The sequence below is a fragment of the Musca domestica genome, unplaced genomic scaffold (genome assembly GCF_030504385.1).
Source record: "Musca domestica strain aabys unplaced genomic scaffold, Musca_domestica.polishedcontigs.V.1.1 10, whole genome shotgun sequence".
NCBI classification, from domain to species: domain Eukaryota; kingdom Metazoa; phylum Arthropoda; class Insecta; order Diptera; family Muscidae; genus Musca; species Musca domestica.
In genome coordinates this window covers 157,230-180,811 of record NW_026712115.1, presented here as the reverse complement: position 1 = coordinate 180,811, position 23,582 = coordinate 157,230, and the positions used below count along the sequence as shown (strand labels likewise).

Genomic DNA, 23,582 nt, shown 5'->3' with positions numbered 1-23,582 from the left:
TTAAATATTTCTCATCGATATTTAGTTGTTTATTTTTCACTGTGAGTCACAATCGCGTAAGAATAAGATGATGGATAATAACTTTCTACAATAGAATGGTATCAGCGATATTATCTTGGATTCTCGATTGGGATTAAGGATTGAAATGTTTCAATTTTATCTTTGGGAAACTGTGTAAACATTTTAAATATACTTACACTGATATTACAATACCAATTATCGCAATAATTTTCGTAATAATTTTTTATGAAAACGCGCTTTGAGTTTTCTATAAGTCTAAAGGTAAGAATACGTAAAACGCTTTTCTGACTGGCTTAAGTCATCGGCTGGCTTCTTCGGAAAAGAAAAATGGTGCCTTGGGCCGAAATCGAACTAAGTCAATCCAAAACTCCTTTGTTTCTTAACGAAGAAGCCAGCCGATGACTTAAGCCAGTCAAAAAAAGCTTTTTATGTACTTTCACCTTTAAGGTAGTTTGGCATCACGGCTAGGCATATTAATGTCAAATTATTAGATCTGGCATCCCTTTATGATATGTCACAAAATATACCATGCGAAGAAGAAGCTGGTTATGTACCCACACCTTGAAAGTGCAGATAGTGATGACATGATTGATGGAAATATTGATAATAATCGATTATTTTCCTTCAATTAACCTCCGATTGAATTAGTCGATTACTCCAAATAATAATTGACAAACAAAAAAGATTCGTCGCCAGCCGCCAAATGTATTCATTGAGCGACTAAACGTCTGAAACTGCAATCCTAGTTACTAACGTCGTTCGCGGCAATGTAATAGACGCAAAAAAAACGGAACAATAGAGTTTATGAATTAATTGCCAGGCCTTAATTAGATCATGGTAATTGAAATAAAATAGTTAAGGCAACCGCATTTCTAATATAATAAACTGTAAAATGCCCGTCTTCTTCCAATAACAGGCCTATACCATAGACAAATAAAAGTATAGACTAAAATGTTTCAATGTTTACACCTCCCAGCAGAGGCCACCATGGTTGATCATTGAGACACTAAAGTGACCCAGGGCTAGTAAAGTTACTCGACTTCGAAAACAATTCATTTTTCTGATATTTACTTTGTATATTTTTATATTTCACGACATAGATGAAAACAGGTAGATGCATCAACGCTTTGGAATATTGATATGTAAAAAATATTAATGTTTTTTTTATTCAAAAATACGTAGATTTATATATATTTTCCTATACGGCGGCAATCGGAGGTTGTTTTGATAAGCTTTTTTTTAAGAATTTTTACAAATTGGAATAATTTTTCATTGAAAAATTTCGATTCCAAAATAGCATTGACAGTTCATAGTTCGATCATCTGTGTCGATGCGACTACCTGAATTCTTCTACCATGGTCTATACATTTATCTTTTATTTTGGTTTATTTTTCGCTTCTGTTTTTGTTCGACCTACTCGACTTCGAAAACGTCCAAATAATACGTTTTAAGAAAAAGTACTCGATATAAGACTTGGTAGTGCAGAACTTAAATAATGTGGGGGAAGTTTCCTTGGCTCCTATTGGTGAATACGAAAAATCTTGGGGAAATGACGGTTATATTCATTCATTTTACATTATTTCTTGCATGTTCTTTCCGTTCGCTATAGTTCTATATACGACAAGGTCTGCACATGTATTATGCACACACACGAAAAGAAATTTAAAAAGTACATATGTACTTGTGGATGTATGTAAATTAGGTCTCATTTTTTCGTCTAAATTTTGCTTTTTGTTTTTTTTGAGATTTTTTGTTGAGATTTTGATTTGTCGTGTGTGTACGTGAAATATTTTGCAGCACTGCACTATGGGTTTTTTTACGTTTATTTTGGCATAAACTCTAATTTCAAAGCTATTGAATTGAAATTTGGTTTGTATGCATTTTTTATGCTTCCAAGATGACCTACCAATTTTCATATGATTTGGGGCACTATTTCATATAGCTGCTATATAGCGGATCTGGCCGATTTGACCCAACTTTTTTGTTTATGAAGCTATTGAAGTGAAATTTGGTTTGTATTAATTTTTTTTACCCCAAAGATGACTTACGAATTTTCATATGATTTGGGGCACTATTTCATATAGCTGCTATATAGCCGATTTGGCCGATTTGACCCAACTTTTTTGTTTATGAAGCTATTGAAGTGAAATTTGGTTTGTATTCATTTTTTATGCCCCCAAGATGACCTACGAATTTTCATATGATTTGGGGAACTATTTCATATAGCTGCTATATAGCCGATTTGACCCAACTTTTTTGTTTATTAAGCTATTGAAGTGAAATTTGGTTTGTATTCATTTTTTAAGCCCCCTCAAGATGACTTACGAATTTTCATATGATTTGGGGCACTATTTCTTATGTAGCTGCTATATAGCCGGTCTGGCCTATTTGACCCAACTTTTTTATTTATGAAGCTGTTGAAGTGAAATTTGATTTGTATTCATTTTTATGCCCCCAAGATGACCTACGAATTTTCATATGATTTGGGGCACTATTTCATGTAGCTGCTATATAGCCGATCTGGCCGATCGGCTATGATGATTTGGAGAAACATACTGCTCATTCATTACAATAATTATACTTTTGCTAAGCCATTTTGAATGTTTAGTTTTAAATCGCTGTAGTTTACGGATGCACATTGGCAAATGCTTTTTTATATAATTAACAAATTTTTTCACTTGTTTTGATATCAAACGCATTTGGTCTTCATTTAAACTGATATTATTGATATTCTGTAACACATATTTCACAAGTGCATCTTCTGAGCGATTGTTGCTTCTCCAAATTTCAATAAGCGCTGCATGGACAAACACATGTTTATCTGCAAAACACGTGTTGGCACAAAATAGAACAAAAAAGGCTAGTTACTCATTAATTAACACACTTTTGTTAATAACTTGGCATTTATACCTTTTTGCAATGCTTTGCCATTCACAAGTTACACTCCACGGAATACAACTACAATTTATAGATTTTATATAAAGCTATACATAAACGAAACAATTCACAGTATTACAACAACAGACAATTATGACAAAAAGGGCACCTCGTCTTAAATTTACATACCTGCACTAACGTTTTCCATAATTACACATTTTATTTTTTTCAATTTTGTCAAATCAGAAGCACTTGAACTTAGCTGATCTTTACCGCCAGTTGTACCAAAACAAAGTGACTTTCAAACAGCTGACTTTAAAAGCTCGCCAGCAAAAAAGGGTTGCCACCCGTATTGATATTAAACATTTTTTTTTTCTAATATGGGTATCTACATTTAGGAAATCAGTTAAATTTCAAAATATGAAACCAAAAAAAAAATGACTTTATGCCAAAAAATCATGCTTTTTACCCATAGTGCACTGTCTCATTTTTTGTAACACAACTGAACCCTATTTTTAGTAACCGTTTGCCGAATAAACTGAAAAAAAACAAAAGGAAAGCAAAAGTGACATATACTAGGTAATGGAAAGAATGGGGCCTATTTTGCGTTTACTTACACACTTACATTTACATGTATATTTGGTGTGTAGGAGATTATTTGAAAATAGTGGCAACGTTGTTGTTTTTTATGTCGGTAAGGCAAAAGAAAAGTGCAATAAGATAACCCTCCGTTTTTAACACTTCGAAATATACATTTTAGACCCCACAAAGTATATAAATTCTTGATCAGCATAAAATTCTATGTCGATTAAGCGATGTCCGTCCGTCTGTGGAAATCACTCTAGCTTCCGAACGAAATGAAGTAGATTGATAAAATTTTACTCAAATGTATATTATGTCTGCAGAACTTTTGGTATTGAAAAACGTTACCTCCCTATATTCGGTATTTAAATGAATTTAGCGACATTATTCAGCGGAATTGTTTCAAATTTTGTATTTGAAGTTCGAAATGGATACTACAGCCTAAGACAGAAAATTGTCTGTGCAGGTCTTCGTCTTCGTATAGCCCCCATATAACGGCACCTACCGATATTCGGTACTTTGTTGATTTTGCGACATTATTCACCGGAATCGCTTCAAATTCGGTATTTGATGTTTGTAGTGGAGGCTACAGCCTATGACAGGATATTGTCTGTGCATGTCTACGTCGTCGTATAGCCCCCATATAACGATACCTCCCGATATTCGGTATTTTGATGATTTTAGCGACATTATTCAACGGAATTGTTTCAAATTTGTTATTTGCAGTTTGTAATGGATACTACAGCCTAAGACAGGAAATTGTCTGTGCAGGTCCACGTCCTCATATAACGTTACCTCACAATATTCAGTGTTTTGATGATTTTAACGACATTATTCATCGGAATTGTGTCAAATTTGATATCTGAAGTTTGTAATGGAGGCTACAGCCTATGACAGGAGATTGTCTGTGCATGTCTACGCCTTCGTATAGCTCCCATATAATGGTACCTCCCGATATTCGGTATTTTCAGTCTATGAAAGAAAATTTTCTGTGCAGTACCACGTCTTCATATAGCCCCGATATAACAGCACCTCCTGATATTCGGTATTTTGATGATTTTGGCGACATTATTCACCGGAATTTGGTATTTGGAGTTCGTAATGGATATTACAGCCTATGACAGAAAATTGTCTGTGCAGGTCCACCTCCTCATATAACGGCACCCCCCTATATTCGGTATTTTGATGATTTTAGCGATTATTCACCGGAATGGTTTCAAATTTGGTATTTGAAGTTCGTAATGGATACTACAGCCTAAGACATAAAATTGTCTGACCAGGTTAACGTCTTCGTATAGCCCCCATATAACGGTACCTCCCGATATTCGTAATTTTAATGATTTTAGCGACATTATTCACTGATTTTTTCAATCATTTGAATATGGAAATGGCTTATGACAAAAGTTGCATATACAGGTCCATGTCGTTGTATAGACCCTATTATAACGGCGATATTCGATATTTTTAAAATTTTAACAGAGTTTTTAACGGATTTTATTTTTTGATATTGTCAAATTCGTTCCAAATGGCGGAGGGTATTCAAAGTTCGGCCCGGCCGAACTTACAGCTTTTTTACTTGTGCATGCTGAGAATCTTCAAAAATTTAAAGATCTTTAAAAAATTTACGATTTTTGTTATTTAGGGTATCTTGAAAAATAGTTTAAAAATTTCAAAGGGTTTCCTCTCCAGGGAACTTTGAAAAATCTTCAAAAAATCCAAGAGTTTGGATATTTAAGGTAGTTTGGAAAAACGCAAAAAATAAATCCACAATTTCTTATAATCTGCTTGGTTTAATGCAAATACGAATTCTGGTCTTGAGGGCGCTTTAAGGTAAACGATTTCTGATTTTCGAGAATGCTTCTTTCCAAAATCCATAATTTTCAGGTTGATGAAAGAAATTCACGATTTCTAGCCTTTATGAGTTCTTTTTTTTTTAAGAATTTAAGGTTTCTTACGATAAGGAAGACTTTTAGAAATAAAAGATAATTGGTTTTCATCAATTTCTGGTCTTCAGCGAGGCTTTAAAATCCCCAATTACATGTCTTCAGGTAGAACTAAATAAATATTGTGAAATTTTTATATTCACTTTTCAGAACGGATAGATTTGACACAGTTTTTGCCATGTATGTTTGGAATCTGAGGGGTTGCAGGACAGCTTTTTATACCCTACACCACATAGTGGTAAGGGTATTATGTCTTTGTGCATTTGTTTGTAACATGGAGAAGGAAACGAGATAGACCCATAGTTACTTTTGAGAACCTTCATAGAATCACTTTCTGAGTCGATTTATGCATGTCCGTCCGTCTGTCCGTCCGTCCGTCCGTCCGTCCGTCCGTCCGTCCGTCCGTCTGTCCATGTATTCTTGTGAACAAAATGCAGGTCGCATTTATTATCCGATTGAGATGAAATTTTCCAAACAATATTTTTTTGGCCCAAGGACGAACCCTATTGAAATTGGTGAGAATCGGATCAATTTTAGATATAGCTCCCATATATATCTTCATCCGATTTCGGGTTAAATGAGCACCAAATGTCCACTATCAGTCCAAATTACCTGAATTTTGGCACACCCAACCGGGTTCGGCCTAGAAGCAAGTATATCAAATTTGGAGAAAATCGGTTCAGATATAGCTATAGCTCCCATATACATATATCTTTCATCCGATTTGATCTTTAAGTCCCTCACATTCCTACTATGCACTCCACAACCGTGATATTTGGTACCAGGTATTAGATGGAGCACAGAAATAGCTGTTTTAAATTTTATCGAAATCGGTTCAGATTTGGATATAGCTCCCATATATATCTTCATCCGATTTCGGGTTAATTGACCACCAAATGGCCAATATCAGCCCAAATGGCCCGAATTTTGGCACATGTGACCGAGATTAGCCTTAAAGTAAATACAACAAATTTGGAGAAAATCGGTTCAGATTTGGATATAGCTCCCATATATATCTTCATCCGATTTCGGGTTAATTGTGCTCCAAATGGCCGATATGAGTCCAAATGGACTGAATTTTAGTACATCGAACCAAATTCAGCCTAGAAGCAAGTATATCAAATTTAGTGAAAATCGGTTCAGATATAGATATAGCAACCATATATATGTTTCATCCGATTTAGTGTTTTAGTCCCTTACATTCGTAATGTTCACTCCACAACCGTGATATTTGGTACCAGATATAAGGTACAGCCCAGAAATAGCTGTTTGTAATTTTATCGAAATCGGTTCAGATTTGGATATAGCTCCCATATATATCTTCATCCGATTTCGGGTTAATTGTGCACCAAATGGCCGATATAAGTCCAAATGGACTGAGTTTTAGTACATCGGACCAAATTCAGCCTAGAAGCAAGTATATCAAATTTTGTGAAAATCGGTTCAGATATAGATATAGCAACCATATATATGTTTCATCCGATTTAGTGTTTTAGTCCCTTACATTCGTAATGTTCACTCCACAACCGTGATATTTGGTACCAGGTATTAGATGGAGCACAGAAATAGCTGTTTTAAATTTTATCGAAATCGGTTCAGATTTGGATATAGTTCCCATATATATCTTCATCCGATTTCGGGTTATTGACCACCAAATGGCCGTAATAGCATCAATTTTGGCAAATCCGATCGAAACCAGCTTAGAAGCAAGTACACCAATTTTAGTAAAAATCGGTTCAGATATAGCTATAGCTCCCATATATATGTTTCATCCGATTTCGTCTTTAAATCCCTCACATTCGTAATATGCACTCCACAGAAATGATATTTGGTACCAGTTATCAGATAAAGCCCAAAAATAGTTGATTTTAATTTTATTAAAATCTGTTCCGATTTGGATATGCCTCCCATATATATCTTCATCCGATTTTGTGTTAATTGTGCATCAAATGGCCAATACCAGCCCAAATGGCATGAATTTTGGCAAATCCGACCGAAACCAGCCTATAAGCAAGTACACACATTTTAGTAAAAATCGGTTCAGATATAGCTCTAGCTCCATATATATGTTTCATCCGATTTGCTCTTTAAGTCCCTTACATTCGTAATATACTCTTCACAGGAATGATATTTGGTACCAGATATCAGATAAAGCCCAAAAATAGTCGATTTTGATTTTATAAAAATCTGTTCAGATTTGGATATAGTATAGCATAGCATACTCTTCACAGGAATGATATTTGGTACCAGATATCAGATAAAGCCCAAAAGTAGTCGATTTTAATTTTCTCAAAATCTGTTCAGATTTGGATATAGCACCCATATGTATCTTCATTCGATTTCGAGTTAATTGTGCAACAAATGGCCAATATCAAACGAAATGGCATGAATTTTGGCATATCTGGCCAAATTCAGCCTAGAGGCAAGGACACCAATTTTAGTAAAAGTCGTTTCAGATATAGCTATAGCTCCCAAATATATCTTCATCCGATTTCGGATTAAATGTGCAGCAAATGGCTAATATTGGTACATCAAATTTAGTGAAAATCGGTCGGATACAGCTATAGCTCCTATATATACCTTTCATCCGATTTGTACTTTAAGTCCCTCAAATTCGAAAAATGTACGATACAAGAATAATATTTGGTATCAGATGCAGCCAAGAAATATCTTCTTTTTCAGTTTTAAAAATATCGGTTCAGATTTGGATATACCTCCTATGTATATCTTCATCCAATTTCGTGTTGATTGCGCACCAAATGTCCAATATCAGCCCAAATGTCCTGGGTTTTGGCAAATCTGACCGAATTCAGCCTAGAATCAAATACATCAAACTTGGTGAAAATCGGTTCAGATATAGCTATAGTTCGTAAAATGCACGATAGAATTAGATAGATTTTGATTTTGTACCAAATATCTCATAGAGCTCTGAAATGTCCTGTATAAACCTTTTTACGAGAGCTCTACTAAATATGCATAGTGGTGTAGGGTATCATATAGTCGGCCCCGCCCGACTTTTGAGCTTTCCTTACTGGTTTTAAATTAGCCTCTTTCTATTCAATTAGTAATATTTTTTTTGAGCAGGTTCTGATTCCCCTTCTTATGAATCAATATCTTCCAAATGTCCAGTGCAAAGAGTTCAATACTGTATTTATTGAATCAGTGTATTGTCGACTACAAACTAAATCTAGTTGAAACTCGGTTATTATGTTACTTGCATTCCTTTCCCTTTGTTAATATATTCCATTAACATTTTAAGGCCTTGGCCTTAAGGCAAATTTTAACGACATTTGGATGATGCCGATGATGATGAAATTATTTTCGGGGTAACATCTTAACTATTGGCAAATTTGAATAAAAGTTAGGCGGAATTTGAGTGCCATTATCTTTTCACATTTCGTGTCACACAACATCAATCATCACTTCCCTTCGCAAAGCGGGTCATTAAAATCAGTGATGACCCATTTTTTGTGGGCTAAATAGCATCTTTGGCGCTCATCTGGCAACGTTGTTTACATCATTTGCATAATATGAATGTAGGTAGATAGGTTGGTTGCCCACTGGGCGAACTAATAACACTAACACCCTAGTGGGCGAGTGTGTGTGTGCCTGTTTTGCTTGAAACTCAAACGCAATTTTCAGGGCTGTCATATAAAAAAATATATTTTATGGGCTAGTGTTCCCAATGTGCTTGGATGAGGAAGGGAGGTAGGTGGAGATGTGGGGCCCTCTTTGACTATAATGCATGTGGTGGGTTAGACACCAACTTACCCTCTACCAACACCTAATGTTATGGTTTGTAGGCACTGACGATGATGATGGCTGTGTGTTATGGGTGCCAATGATGATGATGTTGGGGCCTGGCCTCATGGCTGCCCCCCCACCATCCTAGCATGGTGTTGTTGATGACGTACCACATTCACCCCCTTTTTAAAAAACCTGGTGTTCGTGAGTTATGTGGTCTTGTGAATTTTTTTCTTCTTCTATTTTCTTTTTTTGTCTTTCTTTTTTGCTTCTGTTCAAAACATTTGCTTTGAGCCACAACAACGTTTTTCGTTGCTGTGGTGGTGTGGTGTTTTTGTTTCAATTCAGTATCAAAAGCAAAATGACCTAGTTGGCCTTAAAAACTTGACCTAATGACTTCGTTAAGATGCGCTTTGTGCTGAAGTCGTTTTTTGTCGTGTGGATGTATAAAAAAAATGTTGGCTAAAAAATAAAGTCAACATAGTCAGCCAGCCAACTAGTCAGCTATGTAGCCCTGCTCATTAATTTTCTGACTATGAATCTATTAATTAATTATTTGCTAGTTTGTGTTTTTTATTTATTATTCAACAAATTCCCAAGCATTCATGGCATTGTCTTTTGCACAGAGTGGGACATGAATGTATTTTTTGAGTATCTGCTGGCCTCATCTGCTCCGCCATAAAACTTTAAAGAGCGGTGCATCATTATCTTGTTTTGGTAATCCAGTTTAGGTGTTTTTTTGTGATTTCTTCTTTCACGCACTGTCTTTGACGAGATATATCCATAATGAATCTGTGGAATTCGGAACAGCATTTTGGGTTAAACAAAAAAAGAATACTTGACCATGAAAATAGATAAAAGAAGGTCTAATCGGAGGGTTCCTATTAGACAAGTTAATGGAAATGTACTCAAAAGAGGGCATAAGAGATTTCCATTTTTTAATACCTCTACATTTTTCCATTAATACCTTAAGTATGCTATATTTCCACAGATGACCTAAAAAGTGGATTTTTTCGACGGAAGTTTTTGAAACGAAGGTTATTTTATAGAAGTCTTCATAGAAAACCGTTGAAGAGAGGTTTTGTTCGTGGCAGTCCATAGAAGAATAACCCCCTATAGAATGACCCCAAAAAGGTCCTCTGTCATTAAAAAGTCGAAGAGGTGTCTTCTCTAATCAGATGTTTTTTTTTTTCTTTTTTTAGAAGATGGATGCAAGTCATCTTGCATTGCAAGACCTCAAGCATAATAGAATACGTTTTCGAGGATTTGTATAGAATACGTCATCTTTCGAGGTTGGACGTTTTCTATACAATGATAAGATATTTTGAAGTATTCGATAAAAGAAGAAGAAATCTCTTGGGTCATTTTTGAAAAATCAAAACCTCTTATAAAATAAGTAGCCCTCTTGAGATCATCTTGAAGGCCTCATTTGATGTCTGCGAGAGAAAAAAAAAAATTTTTGTGAGCCGTTCTGTGAAGCAGACCTCTCTTTAGGTCTTCTATTGAAGTAGACCTCATTTGAGGTCTTCTATAGGATTAGACTTCTCTTGAGGTCTTCTATTAAAGTAGACCTCGCTTATGGTTTTCTATGGAGAAAGAAGATCTCTCTTGAGGTCTCATTTGAAAGAAGATCTCTCTTCTAGAAGAAGTTCTAGAATAGAACACGTCTTTTTTTAAAGAATAGTTTTTTAGAGACGATTTCGAATGGACCTTCTTTTGTGGGAGTCTTCGAAACAGTGTGGGAGTCAAAATAGTTATTAATTTTTAGAAGACCCCAAAAATGCATACTCTTACAGAAGACGTCCAAAGGGGTCAAACGTAGGATTCTTCAAAAGGCGATCTCTTTTATAAAAACCATCGAAATAGTGAGGACCTCAATAGATCCCCTCATCTTTCTTGGAAGACCTCGAAAGATGTATTCTTTCATAGAAAACTTCGAAGTGACCTTCTTTTGTAGGAATCTTTGAAGGGGATTTCTTTCATAAAAAACCCTCGAAATGAGCCTTATTTTACTCATCAGTAAGTGCTGTTTCTTAGGAAAACTTAAAAGAGATCTTCTTCCATAGAAGGTCTTCTATGATAAAGAGGGTCTCTTTTGGAGGCTGGCCTCTCTTGAGGTCTTAATTTGAAGTGTTCTGTGGAAAGAAGAGAATTCCTTTAACACATTCTATGGAGGAAAATCCAGTTTTGTGATCTATGATAGGAGACCCCATTGAAGGTCTGGTATGGAGTAAGACCCTAGTTGGGGTCTTTGGTAGAAAAATAGTAATTTTGTTGCTTTCTGAATGAAGACCTACATAAATATAGGCCACAGTTTGGAGTCTTTTTAAAAAAGACCTATTTGCGTCCTTCATAGAATAATAAGTTTAAATTCCCTGAAAATGAGTTATATTGTTTGAGAATAGTGTCAAATGATTTCCTCTATAGTCTAATTCCGTTGGGTTTTGATATCAAAACACAGCAGCAACAAAAAAACAACAACAAAGTCCAACCAACAACACCTTCTTTCTTCGTTTTTTATGTAGCATTCTTCTTCTCTATTGTCTGCATCTTTTCATTCAATTTGCCAAAGTGTTCCACACACACAGACATCTCATGGCATCCATAAATCAGACAAAGATGAGCAATCTTTCACAATTCACAACAAAAATACTGGTGGCTGGTTTGTTGTTGTAAACATCATTATATTCCCATTCCCAGCTCTGCATTAATGCTAGGCAAACTTAATGACGGACGGATGGATGGAATGGTAATGGTGGTGGCTATAGCTTTGTTACTGCTTCTGCTGCTGGATTAGATTTGCTTTTTGGCCACATTCAAGATTATAAAGCGTATGTATTGGAGTGTGTGTGTGGGTTGTATTGTGGGGCAAACAATCTTTTCCGTACCATTTGACACAATATTCAATGTTAATTGGATATGGTCCAAAAACACAAAATGATTTCTTTGTTTTATGGAAAAGCTCCGTCAGTCAAGGAAGATGATCTGGTGTTATGTGAGACAGTGTGTGTTAGTGCGCATTGTTTGCGCAATCTAAATGCAGTTTTTTTCTGTTAATCAAAAAAAAAACAATAATTCAAATCGAACCCGAATACCTTCTTCTTCTGTTTGCTTTTTTTCGTTTGGAGGGGAGATTTGTTTTTTTTTTTTGCTCTTACCTGGGGAGTTGCTGATTACACACACACACACAAACCAATACCAGCTTCCTGAAGTTCAAGGTAACCTTGGAGGGGATTTTGTGTTTTTTGGATGATGATGACAACGACGACGACAACAACGTTCCACTTGATGATATTTTATTGTCGAATTTGACACTTTGAACTACTTTTTGGATATCCCACTCTATTTGTGTTTTTAGTTTGCCTCATTATGAGATGAAAGGGAAAAGACGATGGAGACACTTGAAAACCATAAATCATCTTTTCAAGGTTTTTGAGTACATGTAAACTTCAACGGCGATAAAAAACGTTTTTCGTTTCAGATTATCAACAATTTATTGTTTGTAAAATATATCTTAAAGGCCTTTTATGCAATATCTGGAACCGTAAGAAATTCAAAAGGAAATTCACTTTTGAACCAGAAATTTTCCAGAAGATATCTGATGAGACGTTGTTACAAAATACACCGAAGGAAACCATCAAATAAGTAATTCTATTATCAAAAACATCAAATGAAATCTTCTGTTATCCAAAAGACCTAATGTTCTTCTATTATCCTAAAGAGAAATGTTCCCTTAAAGAAGACGTTTAACGAGCTCTTCTCGTACTGAAGACCTTACAGGTCAGGTTGCAGGTCAGGTTGCAGGTCAGGTTTATTTTATAGAGGAAATTAAAAAATATTCTTTTATGGAAGCTACTGGTTTATAGGCGACCTCAAAAGATGTAGTTTTCCATAGAATAATGGCTTCTGTAAGAGGACTCAACAGGGGTTTTATTCTCCTCTAGCGTTGAAAAACTAACAGAATGATCTTCCTTATAATCTATTATAGTATTAATCAAATGATGTTTTCTTTTATAGAAGAAATTTAAAACGTATGTTCTAGGAATACTACTGCGAAGAAATAGCACAATGAGAAGTCTTTAAAAAATAACATAAAAGAGGGGTTTTGTTCATACAAGGCCTTGACAAAGGAAATTTTAACAGAAGATCTCAAAAGATGTAGTTTTTTTAAAGGAGAACGTCTTTGGTTAAATGGATCAAAAATAGTCTTATTCTATTAAAAAACATCGAAGTGACCATTTTGCAGGAGTTATCGATAATGTTAAATTATCTATTTGGTTTTTGAAGATGATCTAATAAAGAGATCGCCTCTTTATGGAATAACATAAAATAGGGGTTTCTTTCATACAAGAAGACTTTGAAAGAGCTATTTTTTATAGAAGAAAGCTGTTGGTACAAGAACTCTTACAGGTCCTCTTTCTTAGAAGACCTCAAAAAAAACGAATTCTCGAACCGAAGACTTCAAATGGGGTATGCTTCTTTCGTAGGAATCTTCGAAAGGGGAGCTCTTTTATAAAAACTCTCGAAAAATTAAAGGCCAAAAGACCTCAAACTGACCACTTTCTTATAAGGATCCCTCATTTTTAAGAAGACCATGAAGTGACATTCTTTTGTATGAATCTTAAAAAGGGATTTTTCTGGGATTCTTCTCTTGTGCAATTTTTTATAGAAGACTTCGAAGGGGCCTTCTTCTGTAGAGATTTTCGGAAGGGTCCTCTTTCTTAGAAGAAGTCGAAAGAGACATTCTTTTATATAAGACTTCGAATGGGTCTTCTTTTATAGGAATCTGCAAAAGCCGATTACTTTAATAGAACCCCTCGTAAGGGGGCCTCTTTTCTAAGAATAGTTCATTTTTTTAGAAGAACCTTTCTGTGTCTTCTTCCTTAGACGATTTCAAAAGAGCTTGTCCTCAATAGAAAACCTTCGGATGTTGTGAATTGAATACAGCTTAGCTAGTGATTTTTCTACAAAAAATTTAATGTAGCCTGGCTAAACTAATTTTTCTATAGAAAAACAAGTAAGCAAAGGCTACAGTTGAGCGGGGCCGACCGTTGAATACCCTACAACACTATAATAAATGATACAGTTTATATAGGCGAGATACTCGAAAGAATTCCACAAGATATTGTGACAAATAATAAAAGAAAACCATCAGGTTGCGTTCTCTAATTTTCGAATAATAGCAACTTAAACTAATTTGCTCATTTCCAATTTATTGGTAAATGTTGCACATAAATGGTCTTTCTAGATCTGGAACCAATATTTCCCAAAGACCTATAATCTCTCAGAAGTGGCAAAAGATTAACATTTATTATTGGTTTTTGACTGAAACGCATCTATATGAGATACAGACATTTGACTATATTCTTCAACGAAATCAGCGTTAACGAAATAGATGTGCGTCTTTCCTGTATTTGTGAATTCTCCAAAAAGTCACTGGAATGGACATTTTCGTATTTTGTCTACAAAAGTTGGCAAACTATTTCACACAATGAATATTTTTGGATGACCATCCAAAACTGCTTGGCTTTTGCAATGTTCGGTAACCCCCATTAAAATGTGCGTGAGGATCGGGCGATTATTACGACCTGCTGACAATTTTGCAGTTTTTTGGTCCATTTCAACCCCTAAATATATGGCGATCATCTTCAAAAAGAGTTGTCTGACCCTCATCTGATCCCCATGCAAAATTTCGTTAGGATCGGACCATAAATGCGATCTGTATATGATATCCTGATATTCTAACTACTTAGTTTTGTTAGCTGTAGAAATATTGCCAAATGTTTAATTCAAAATGAAAATATGCCAAAAATATGACAAAATTGAAAAAATATGAGAAAATTTTACAAAATCAATATTTTAATCTTTAGAGAGATATTTTTATGCGATTTTGTTAGACGTTTTTTCTTTCCTGCCAAGAGGCCATTCTGAATTAATGAGAACTGTCGAAATCGGTTCAGCCGTTCTCGACATATAAGAGATTTTTCAAGCATATCTTCTTTGATAAACATATATATCGCACATATTTTGCTATATATCCGATTTGATGGATGTTAACATCAATGTAAAGATTAGAAGTAACCTTGTCATGGCTTTGTGATTTCGCCGGGATTTAAAATATTCGCGGTTTAATGGAAAATTTTGAATTTTTTCAACACAAAAGATATGGTATATTTTACCCGCTAAATACTATCCGATGGCCACCCAAATTGGTAGGCTTCTTCCCCGCCCTAAACTCTAGCTACGTGCGAAATTCCGCGTCGATTGGTCTATAATTGCGACCTGTGTAGCTACTGCAAAATCCGGCATTTTTTCAGCCCCTAAACATTTGGCGATCATCTCCAAAAGAAATAGGCTTCTATTCTGACCCTAACCCAACCTTCGTGCAAAATTTCGTTAGGATCGGACCATAATTGCGACCTGTAGAGTGATTACAAATTAACATGGACAGACGGACGGACGGACATACATAGCTAGATGGACTCAGCTCGGCGAGCTAGGAAGATCCATATATACTTTCTATGTGGGAAACCAATATTTCGAGGTGTTACATAAATTTTGGCCCAATCAAACCAAACCAATACCCCCAAACCAATACCCCCAACACATAGTGTTGTAGGGTATAAATATGAATAAAAAACTGTGAATGGGTGGAAATTTTGAATTCAGCATTGGCTGAATTGAGTTTTCTATATGAAAATTTGAATTCCGCCTTGGCTGAATTGAGTTTTCTATGTGGAAACTTGAATTCAGCCCCGGCTGAATTGAGTTTTCTATGTGGAAACTTGAATTCAGCCCCGGATGAATTAAGTTTACTATGTGAAAACTTGAATTCACTTGAATATTCTATGGGAAAACTCAAACTCAGCCCCGTGTGCATTGAGTTTTCTTTGGAAAAGTTTGAATTCAGCTCCGACTGAATTGAGTTTTTTTTTTGGAAAACTTAAGTTCGTTCAGCTTCAGCTGAATTTACGTTTTTTATGAGACAGGTTAAAGCTTTTACCTGTGTTAGATACAAGTTTTCCAATAGAAATTGCATTTCAGCTGATCGAGTGCAAAATCTTCAATCAGACTCTGCTGAATAAGAGATCTTTGAAAGCTAAATTCTATTAAAATCTCCATTCAAGCCAAAATACATTATTCCTATAGCTTTGTGGCCCATTGGCACTTGCACCTGGAGTCTTAACACTTCATCCTCTAACATTTGCGTTTTGCTGCTCTGCCTATTTTGTAAATCATATTTATTTTTTATTTCAAGTGTTACTCAACTCTTTAGAAACCCACAAAAAATCGCCAAATAAAACCCCATCAAATCAAGCAACCAAAACGTTCCAAAAACAAGACAAAAAAAGAATTGCAACATAAAACATCTTTTTTTAGTGTTACTTCTTCTATGGTGGGCCATAGTCTAAAAGTCTATGGGTTGAAGCTACGAAACACGTCTATTTTCGCAATAAGTATCTATCTATCTATCCATCCATCTGACTACGACGTACCTGTGCTAGCTAGCTGGCTGTTCAATAACTTCTATAATGGCTAAAGTACACTAGTGGGTTACCATATGCCAAAAAACAGCAGCAGCCACGAAACTATAGAAGCAACAACAAAAATATTCTTGAAATCTTCAACCACCAGTGCGATTACCATTACCATCATCATCAGCCAAAAAATATTCACATTTAGCACAACATCGAATTGGCTGGCTGCACACATACCGAATATTGCACATAGAATGCATGCTTAATAGCTGTTTTTGTTGTTACTGTTGTTGCCCATATCCACCTGATGGAATACAAAAACACAAACCACTGTTTTTTTTTCTTCTTTGCGACAGAGTCAATGTTCCAAATGCCTTTACCATAACATTTGGCTAGTCGAGACGCCGACTTCTTTGGTCTGCCAAACAACCAGCCAAACCAATCGGCAGCAGCATGATGACGACAACGTCCTCTATGACGAACCGTCCATGGGTTGGGAAATCGCATCAGAAACTAGTTTATATAGCTGACTAACTGGCTGACTGACTGGCAAGCAGGTAGGCTGGCTTGACGGCCGTATAGCCAAAAACCAAGCAAGTAAAATTGAGCACAAGCTCTGCTCGCTCTGCTTTACACTTGCATGCGTTCGTCGTATCTAACGACGACCTAGCTATTGTACTACATGCTGTTGGCTATGTATATGGCTGTAGAAGTAATCTGTTGTATTAGTTGTGTTTTTGTTGTTGCTATTTTGGGAATAAAAACAAATTCTTGAAAAGTGGGGATTTCCCTGCAATATAAAATTCCCTGGGTAGCTATATAAATTCCATATGGAATTAACTTAGGTTTTTGACATATCATTAAAAAATTGAAATTTTATTTTAAAAACACCAATTATTTAAGTTTTCTGGGGTTGAATTCCAGCTTTTCCTATAGAAAAATAAAATTACCGAAGCGGAATTTAAGTTTTCCTATGGGAATAGTCAATTAAGCCTGCATAAGTTTTCTTATGGGAAAAGTCAATCAAGCCTGGCCTGAATTCAAGGTTTTCTATAAAAACCACAATTCAGCCGGTGCTAAATTTAAGTTTCAAGTCAAGGCAGGGCTGAGTGCGCTGAATTCCAGCTTTTCCTATAGAAATCAAAAGTCAGCCGAAGTTGAATTATTATTTTCCTAAGGGAAAAGTGAACTAAGCCAGGGCTGAATTCAAAATTTCCTATAAAAACCACACTTCAGCCGGGGAAAACTCAATTTATGCGGGGCTGAATTCGAGTAAACCTGGGTTGAATTCCAGCGTTTTCTATAGAAAACTGAAATCATTCGAAGCGGAATTTAAGTTTTCCTATGGGAAAACTCAATAAAACCAGGCCTGAATTCAAGTTTTCCGATACAAATCACAATTCAGCCGGGGCTAAATTCATGTTTTCCTCAATTCAACCTAGTGCTGAATTCCAATTATTCGTCTACAAAATCCCTCCATTGCAGTTTCCACTGAAGTATGAGTGTTTTACTAATATGTGCATGCGCATACGTACATACGTACTCATATCCGACATGTGTGCCATGGATATGTTTAGATACAGTAGCAGCATTTCATTCGCATTTATTTTAGTTGTGTGTTGAAAAATTGAGATCAAATTCGTCGCAAATACCTACATATGTTAATCCCGCATATGAGTATGTATTTTCGAACTTCCCCATCCAAATGGTCTCGGCTGACCATGCTGTGTTTAAGCTCGTTTGTCAATGCAAGCTGTATTTGTGAATGTAGGTTGAGTTGAAAGTTCACTTGCAGAGACCTTAATCCAGCATCGAAAAACGTCAACGATCAATCATAATCTTCAACTACATTAAGTGTTGATAAAACTGACGCGATGTGATTTTGATAATGGGAGCTTGTTTTTAAAAAAGCTTTAGTAAATAGTATTTGATCTTTTCAAAATAATCGGTGGTAAGTGACCTGCGGGCAGGTGAGGTCTTATAAATACGTACATACAGATTTGCTATTGGATATACAAATAGTTTCTATGGAAAATCAAAGAATACTCATTTTTAAAGAATATATTTCTTGGTAGCTAATGGGGAATTCTCAACCTGTCCTCAGTGAGGTGTTTTTCCTGCATCAAAAAATGTTGACCTCTGATATCGTTTTTCTATAGGAAAAAATCTAACCTCAGCTGGAGAAGCATGCTTTTCTATATAAAATCTAACCTGTGAAACTAATGTATAATTTTCTATTGAAATTTTTTTCTATAAAGATTTAGGTTTTTCTATATAAAAGGCCTTTCTATCGAATAATAACTGACGTCATCTCAGAGGAATTTTTTTATTGAAAAAAGACGCTGCCATTTTTTCTCTAATTTTTTTTTCTATACAAAAAATCGGCTTGTAAAAAATATGTCTTTATTTTTTTGATAGAAAAAAATCATTCAGTTTATTTTTTCAAAGAAGGAATCTCATTTCTTACTCCCAAGTAATTGAGAGCTATATTATTATTTTAATTTGCCCCCATCAACGTAACTAACCGTTTCTTGTTCTTTTCCAATTTCTTTGCAGCAAAATGACCGACACAATGAGTTCTGCCGGTCAAATGGAGCTATCGCTCAAAGATAATGGACTCATTGTTGATATGTCAACAACAGCGTCACTGTTACATCACAATACATTAGCCTCACACGCTCATGCCTTGCGTAGCCTTAAAGAACACCATCATCATCACCAGCAGCAGCAACAACAGCTTCAGCTACACCACAGCTCCGAAGATCAGTCGTCTTCGTCCTCAGATAATGGTGGCGAGAAGCCCATCTCCACACCAGTTACAGCCAATGTCAGTATATCGCCAACAAATCTCTCAACGAACAACAACAACAGCAATTCAAATGCCTCCAATAATCCTACAACATTCCGTTGCGAACGCTGTGACAATTTCGAGACAAGCTCCCGAGCCACATTGCTCTTGCATGTAGTCCAATGTTTATCGAATTCAGCTGCTGCCGCAGCACGCCTTAAAAACGAAGATGTCGATGGGGGTGATAGTCTACAGAACTCGGCAACGAGCAGTGGCGGTCCAGATCAGCATCCGGGGGGTTCGGTAACACCGGTCAGTGGGGGTGTGGTCAGCGCCATTGCCAATGGTAGCAATTGCACTGCCCCAGCCAATTCAACAAATCCGTCTCAGCCAGCGTCCCGCAAAGTGTTCGAATGCGATGTCTGCAATATGAAATTTTCGAATGGTGCAAACATGAGACGTCATAAAATGCGACACACCGGTGTCAAGCCTTATGAGTGTCGAGTGTGCCAAAAGAGGTAAGCAACTGGTTTCATATGGCTGGTGGCTCGGATGTTGCAATAATTTGTGTCTGTTTTTTGTTTTAGATTCTTTCGCAAAGATCACTTGGCGGAACATTTTACCACACACACAAAAACGCTGCCGTATCATTGCCCGATATGCAATCGGGGTTTCCAGCGACAAATTGCCATGCGGGCCCATTTCCAAAATGAGCATGTGGGCCAACATGATCTCGTCAAAACCTGCCCATTGTGTAGTTACAGGGCAGGATCCATGAAATCTTTAAGGATACATTTCTTCAACAGGTCTGTCGCTCCATTCACACCACGAATTTAAATAGCTAATTGTATTTTTTCTGTTTGGCTTAGACATGGCATTGATTTGGACAATCCTGGACCGGGCGGTTCTTCGTCGCTGTTACTCGCTCTGGAGTCACAGGCATCACAGGTGGCTGCCGCCGCCGCTGCAGCCGGTTATGTGCCGACTGGTCTGAATGCCGTTGCAGCAGCGGCCGCAGCTGCTGCTAATGCAGTTAATTCCAATGCGGCCATTGTCTCGGCCGCCAACAGCATGCCCAGCCACCAGAGCGACAGCGGTGAATCGCTACGCTCCCTGGAAAATGCAACACCGCCAATGCATTTCCTAACGCCCCACGTGGAGATCTCAACACTACCCGACAATGGCCTCTCGGATAACGCTATGTTCAATGTAAATCAATGTTCCAATTCTAATGATTCTCTTATGTCTGTAGTAAACTCATTGACTTCCTCTACTTCATTCTATACTCGTTCGTCCGTTGAGAATGTCCTCTTATGCGTTTTGCGTGCATTTGATTTGCAGGGTCACACCAACACCACCAATGCCAGCAACACCCCCAATAGCAGTAGCAACAATAATAACAACAATACGACCACATCATCGGCCGGCAGTACCACGGGAGATGTGATGGGTCCCAATGATCGTGACACCCTCATGGAGTCACCAGTGCCGTTGACCATAAATATGCCGCCACAAGAACATCCGTTAGATTGTAATGCCAAATCGTTGCCTTCAAGTACCAGTAGCAGTGCCAGCAGCAGCAGCGGTGGCGGCGGTGGCAGTGGCAACGGTGTCGGTAGTATGGGACCGGGTGGAGCTTTATGTGGTGCCTTGACTTCCGTATCACCGAAGAACCATCATGAAAATCACATAACGCCCTCCATTAGTCTCATACCAATTAAGCAGGTCAGTGTAAGTTTCCGGAGACGTTGTTGTTGTAGTACTTAATTTAAATATATTTTCCCGAAAATATATACTATATAAATGAACATGCTCCGGATGTGGAGGGTAGGTTATGAAGTGGAAGAAAATATTTTTTGTTGTTAACTTTATTTTTGGGAACAAAAATGTTGAATGAAAAATTAAGTCATCATCTCGATAAGGTTTAGGAGAACAAATCTGTCCGTATGTATTCAGTGTATGGAAAATACATTTTACACAGTGAAATTTCCACAGGAGAATCCTAATTCGGTAAGTTTTCCCACAGGGAAACTCAAATCAATCTGTCTAAATAAAAGTTTTCGCTGAGCTGATTTTTTTTCCAATTTCAATACAGCATTAAGGAAAATTAAGGATAGGAAAATTTCGATTCAGATTGGCTGAATTGAATTTTCTGTAGGAAAACTTCGATTCACTTTGGCTGAATTGAATTTTCTTTGGGAAAACTTCGACTCAGTTCTGCCAAACTAAAAATTAGAATTTTGCTTGGGAAAGCTTCAATTCAGCTTGGTTGAATAAAAATGTAAATAGCCAAACTTCAAATGATATGACTGCATAAAATTTCCCATAGGAAAATTTCAGAAGTTTTATGGAAATGTTGATATCAACTTAGGCGAATAGCGGTTTCTATAGCAAGATTGTAATTCTTCATATATGAGTTTTCCATAGTTAAAATTAAAGTCACCTCGACTGAGAAGCTTTTCTCTGCTAATTGGGGTCTTGTGGCAAAAAAAAACTTATATTAATTTTATATATTTCGATTCTTTTAATGGGAATTAAATTGAAGAGAGGGGAAGAGGAAATGTTGTTTTATGAAAATAAACTGATTCATGTTTGATTTTTATTAGGAACCTCAAAGCGAGGACACTGGCAAGAATTCTATCAATGGCGAGACCATGAATGGTGGCGATAGCAGTGAATCGGAATTCTCAGCACCAAATACGAGACTAACGTCGCTGATCAAGGTAAGTATGAGGAGATAAAATACCAAGAAATGCTTTTATTTATTGTTGTGGTTTTTTTATGGCTAGGTTTCCCCCTTAAAATCATTGCTGCGGGAAGATCTGAAACGCCGTATTTGTGCCAAGGCCAATAATCGTATTACTCGCAATGCTGCCTCCATGGAAAACAATAATGTGATACAAAGCAGTTTGACACCAACATGTGGAGCTGCCACTTCGTCCACTACGCCGATTTGTAATGGCACCATAACATCGACCGGACCCGAAAACGATTCGGCTGGTCTCAATCGGAAACAAATACTCACTTGTCTGTTCTGTGGCATTGAATTTCCCGACGAAACTCTCTACTTCCTGCACAAGGGTTGTCATTGTGAAAGTAATCCATGGAAATGTAATATTTGCGGGGAACAGCTGAACAATGTGTACGAATTCAATGCTCATCTGTTGAGCAAAAGTCATCAATAGCAACCAATGCATAAGGGTGTCTTGACACCTGCGGCAAAAGATTAAAGAAGGCGTGGTAGAATGCATAAAGAAGAATGGCCATCATTCTGCAAGGAGAACAAGCGGGCGTTGGGGCTTTATCAGATCCCATGATGTAAAGAGCATAGCGTAATTTTTTGTTTTGTTTGAAAATAGGTCTCGAAACAAAGAATGAAATTTAGAGAAGATATCATGTGAGAGAAATAGAGCGAGAGGCATTTGATTCTTATTATAATAATTATTATTGTTTTTTTTTACATTTTTCATTCATAATGGTTTTTTATATATATACAATTTTTTTTTAATTTTTCGTTGTATTTTTTCATTTTTGTTATTCATATCTCGTATAATTAATTGTAGATATATTTGTAGGTTAAGTGAAGTAATACAAAAACAACAAAACAACACATTTTAAAGCTAACAAATCAGAAGAAAATAACAAAAAAAAAAAAAAAACAACATGGGCAAAGGCAATATTTTAAGTAAACGAGATTTAACAAAACTACAAAAACATGAACATAAAGAAATAATTTCAACAAATTTTTAAAAATACAAACATTGGAGTGTGATAGTTAGTCCTTAGATTTTAACAAAGTGAAAAAAAAAACAAAAACAATAACAACATAATGTACTTTAAAAGAAAATTGAAACAAATCAACAACAACAATTACAAAAACAGAGAAAGAGTAAAAATTTTAGATTTTTAATTAAAAACCATAGTAAGAACGACGCATTACAAAAAACAAATAATAACAACCGAATATATTTGCACTTGTAATAAACAATAGCGATGATATCCAATTTTTTTTAAGAACATTTTTTTTTTGTTTTTTTTTTTATAGTTTGAAAAGACGCAGTCCAATATTGGGCCCACATTAATCATTTTTGTAAAGAGTGTGATAAAGGGGAAAGTGATAATGTTGATTGAATGAAAAATGTTAAATAC

The 23,582-nt window shown here is 36.2% G+C and overlaps 1 protein-coding gene across 4 annotated transcripts in view; it reads left to right on the top strand.

Annotated features, from left to right (window-relative positions):
• LOC101897463 (DNA-binding protein Ikaros) overlaps positions 1-23,252 on the top strand; it is a 58,159-nt gene extending 34,907 nt beyond the window's left edge. For 2 of the 4 annotated variants that reach the window (XM_020036663.2, XM_020036664.2), the window contains exons 2-7: positions 19,202-19,951; positions 20,021-20,239; positions 20,303-20,642; positions 20,775-21,164; positions 22,040-22,156; positions 22,223-23,252. In XM_020036663.2, coding sequence (XP_019892222.1) covers positions 19,206-19,951; positions 20,021-20,239; positions 20,303-20,642; positions 20,775-21,164; positions 22,040-22,156; positions 22,223-22,618 — 2,208 coding nt within the window. In that variant the 5' untranslated portion in view covers positions 19,202-19,205 and the 3' untranslated portion in view covers positions 22,619-23,252. Of the gene's footprint in view, positions 1-19,050; positions 19,119-19,201; positions 19,952-20,020; positions 20,240-20,302; positions 20,643-20,774; positions 21,165-22,039; positions 22,157-22,222 lie in introns of those variants that run through there. The other 2 variants (XM_020036665.2, XM_020036666.2) reach the window with 2 other exon arrangements.
• The last annotated feature ends 330 nt before the right edge of the window (positions 23,253-23,582 follow it).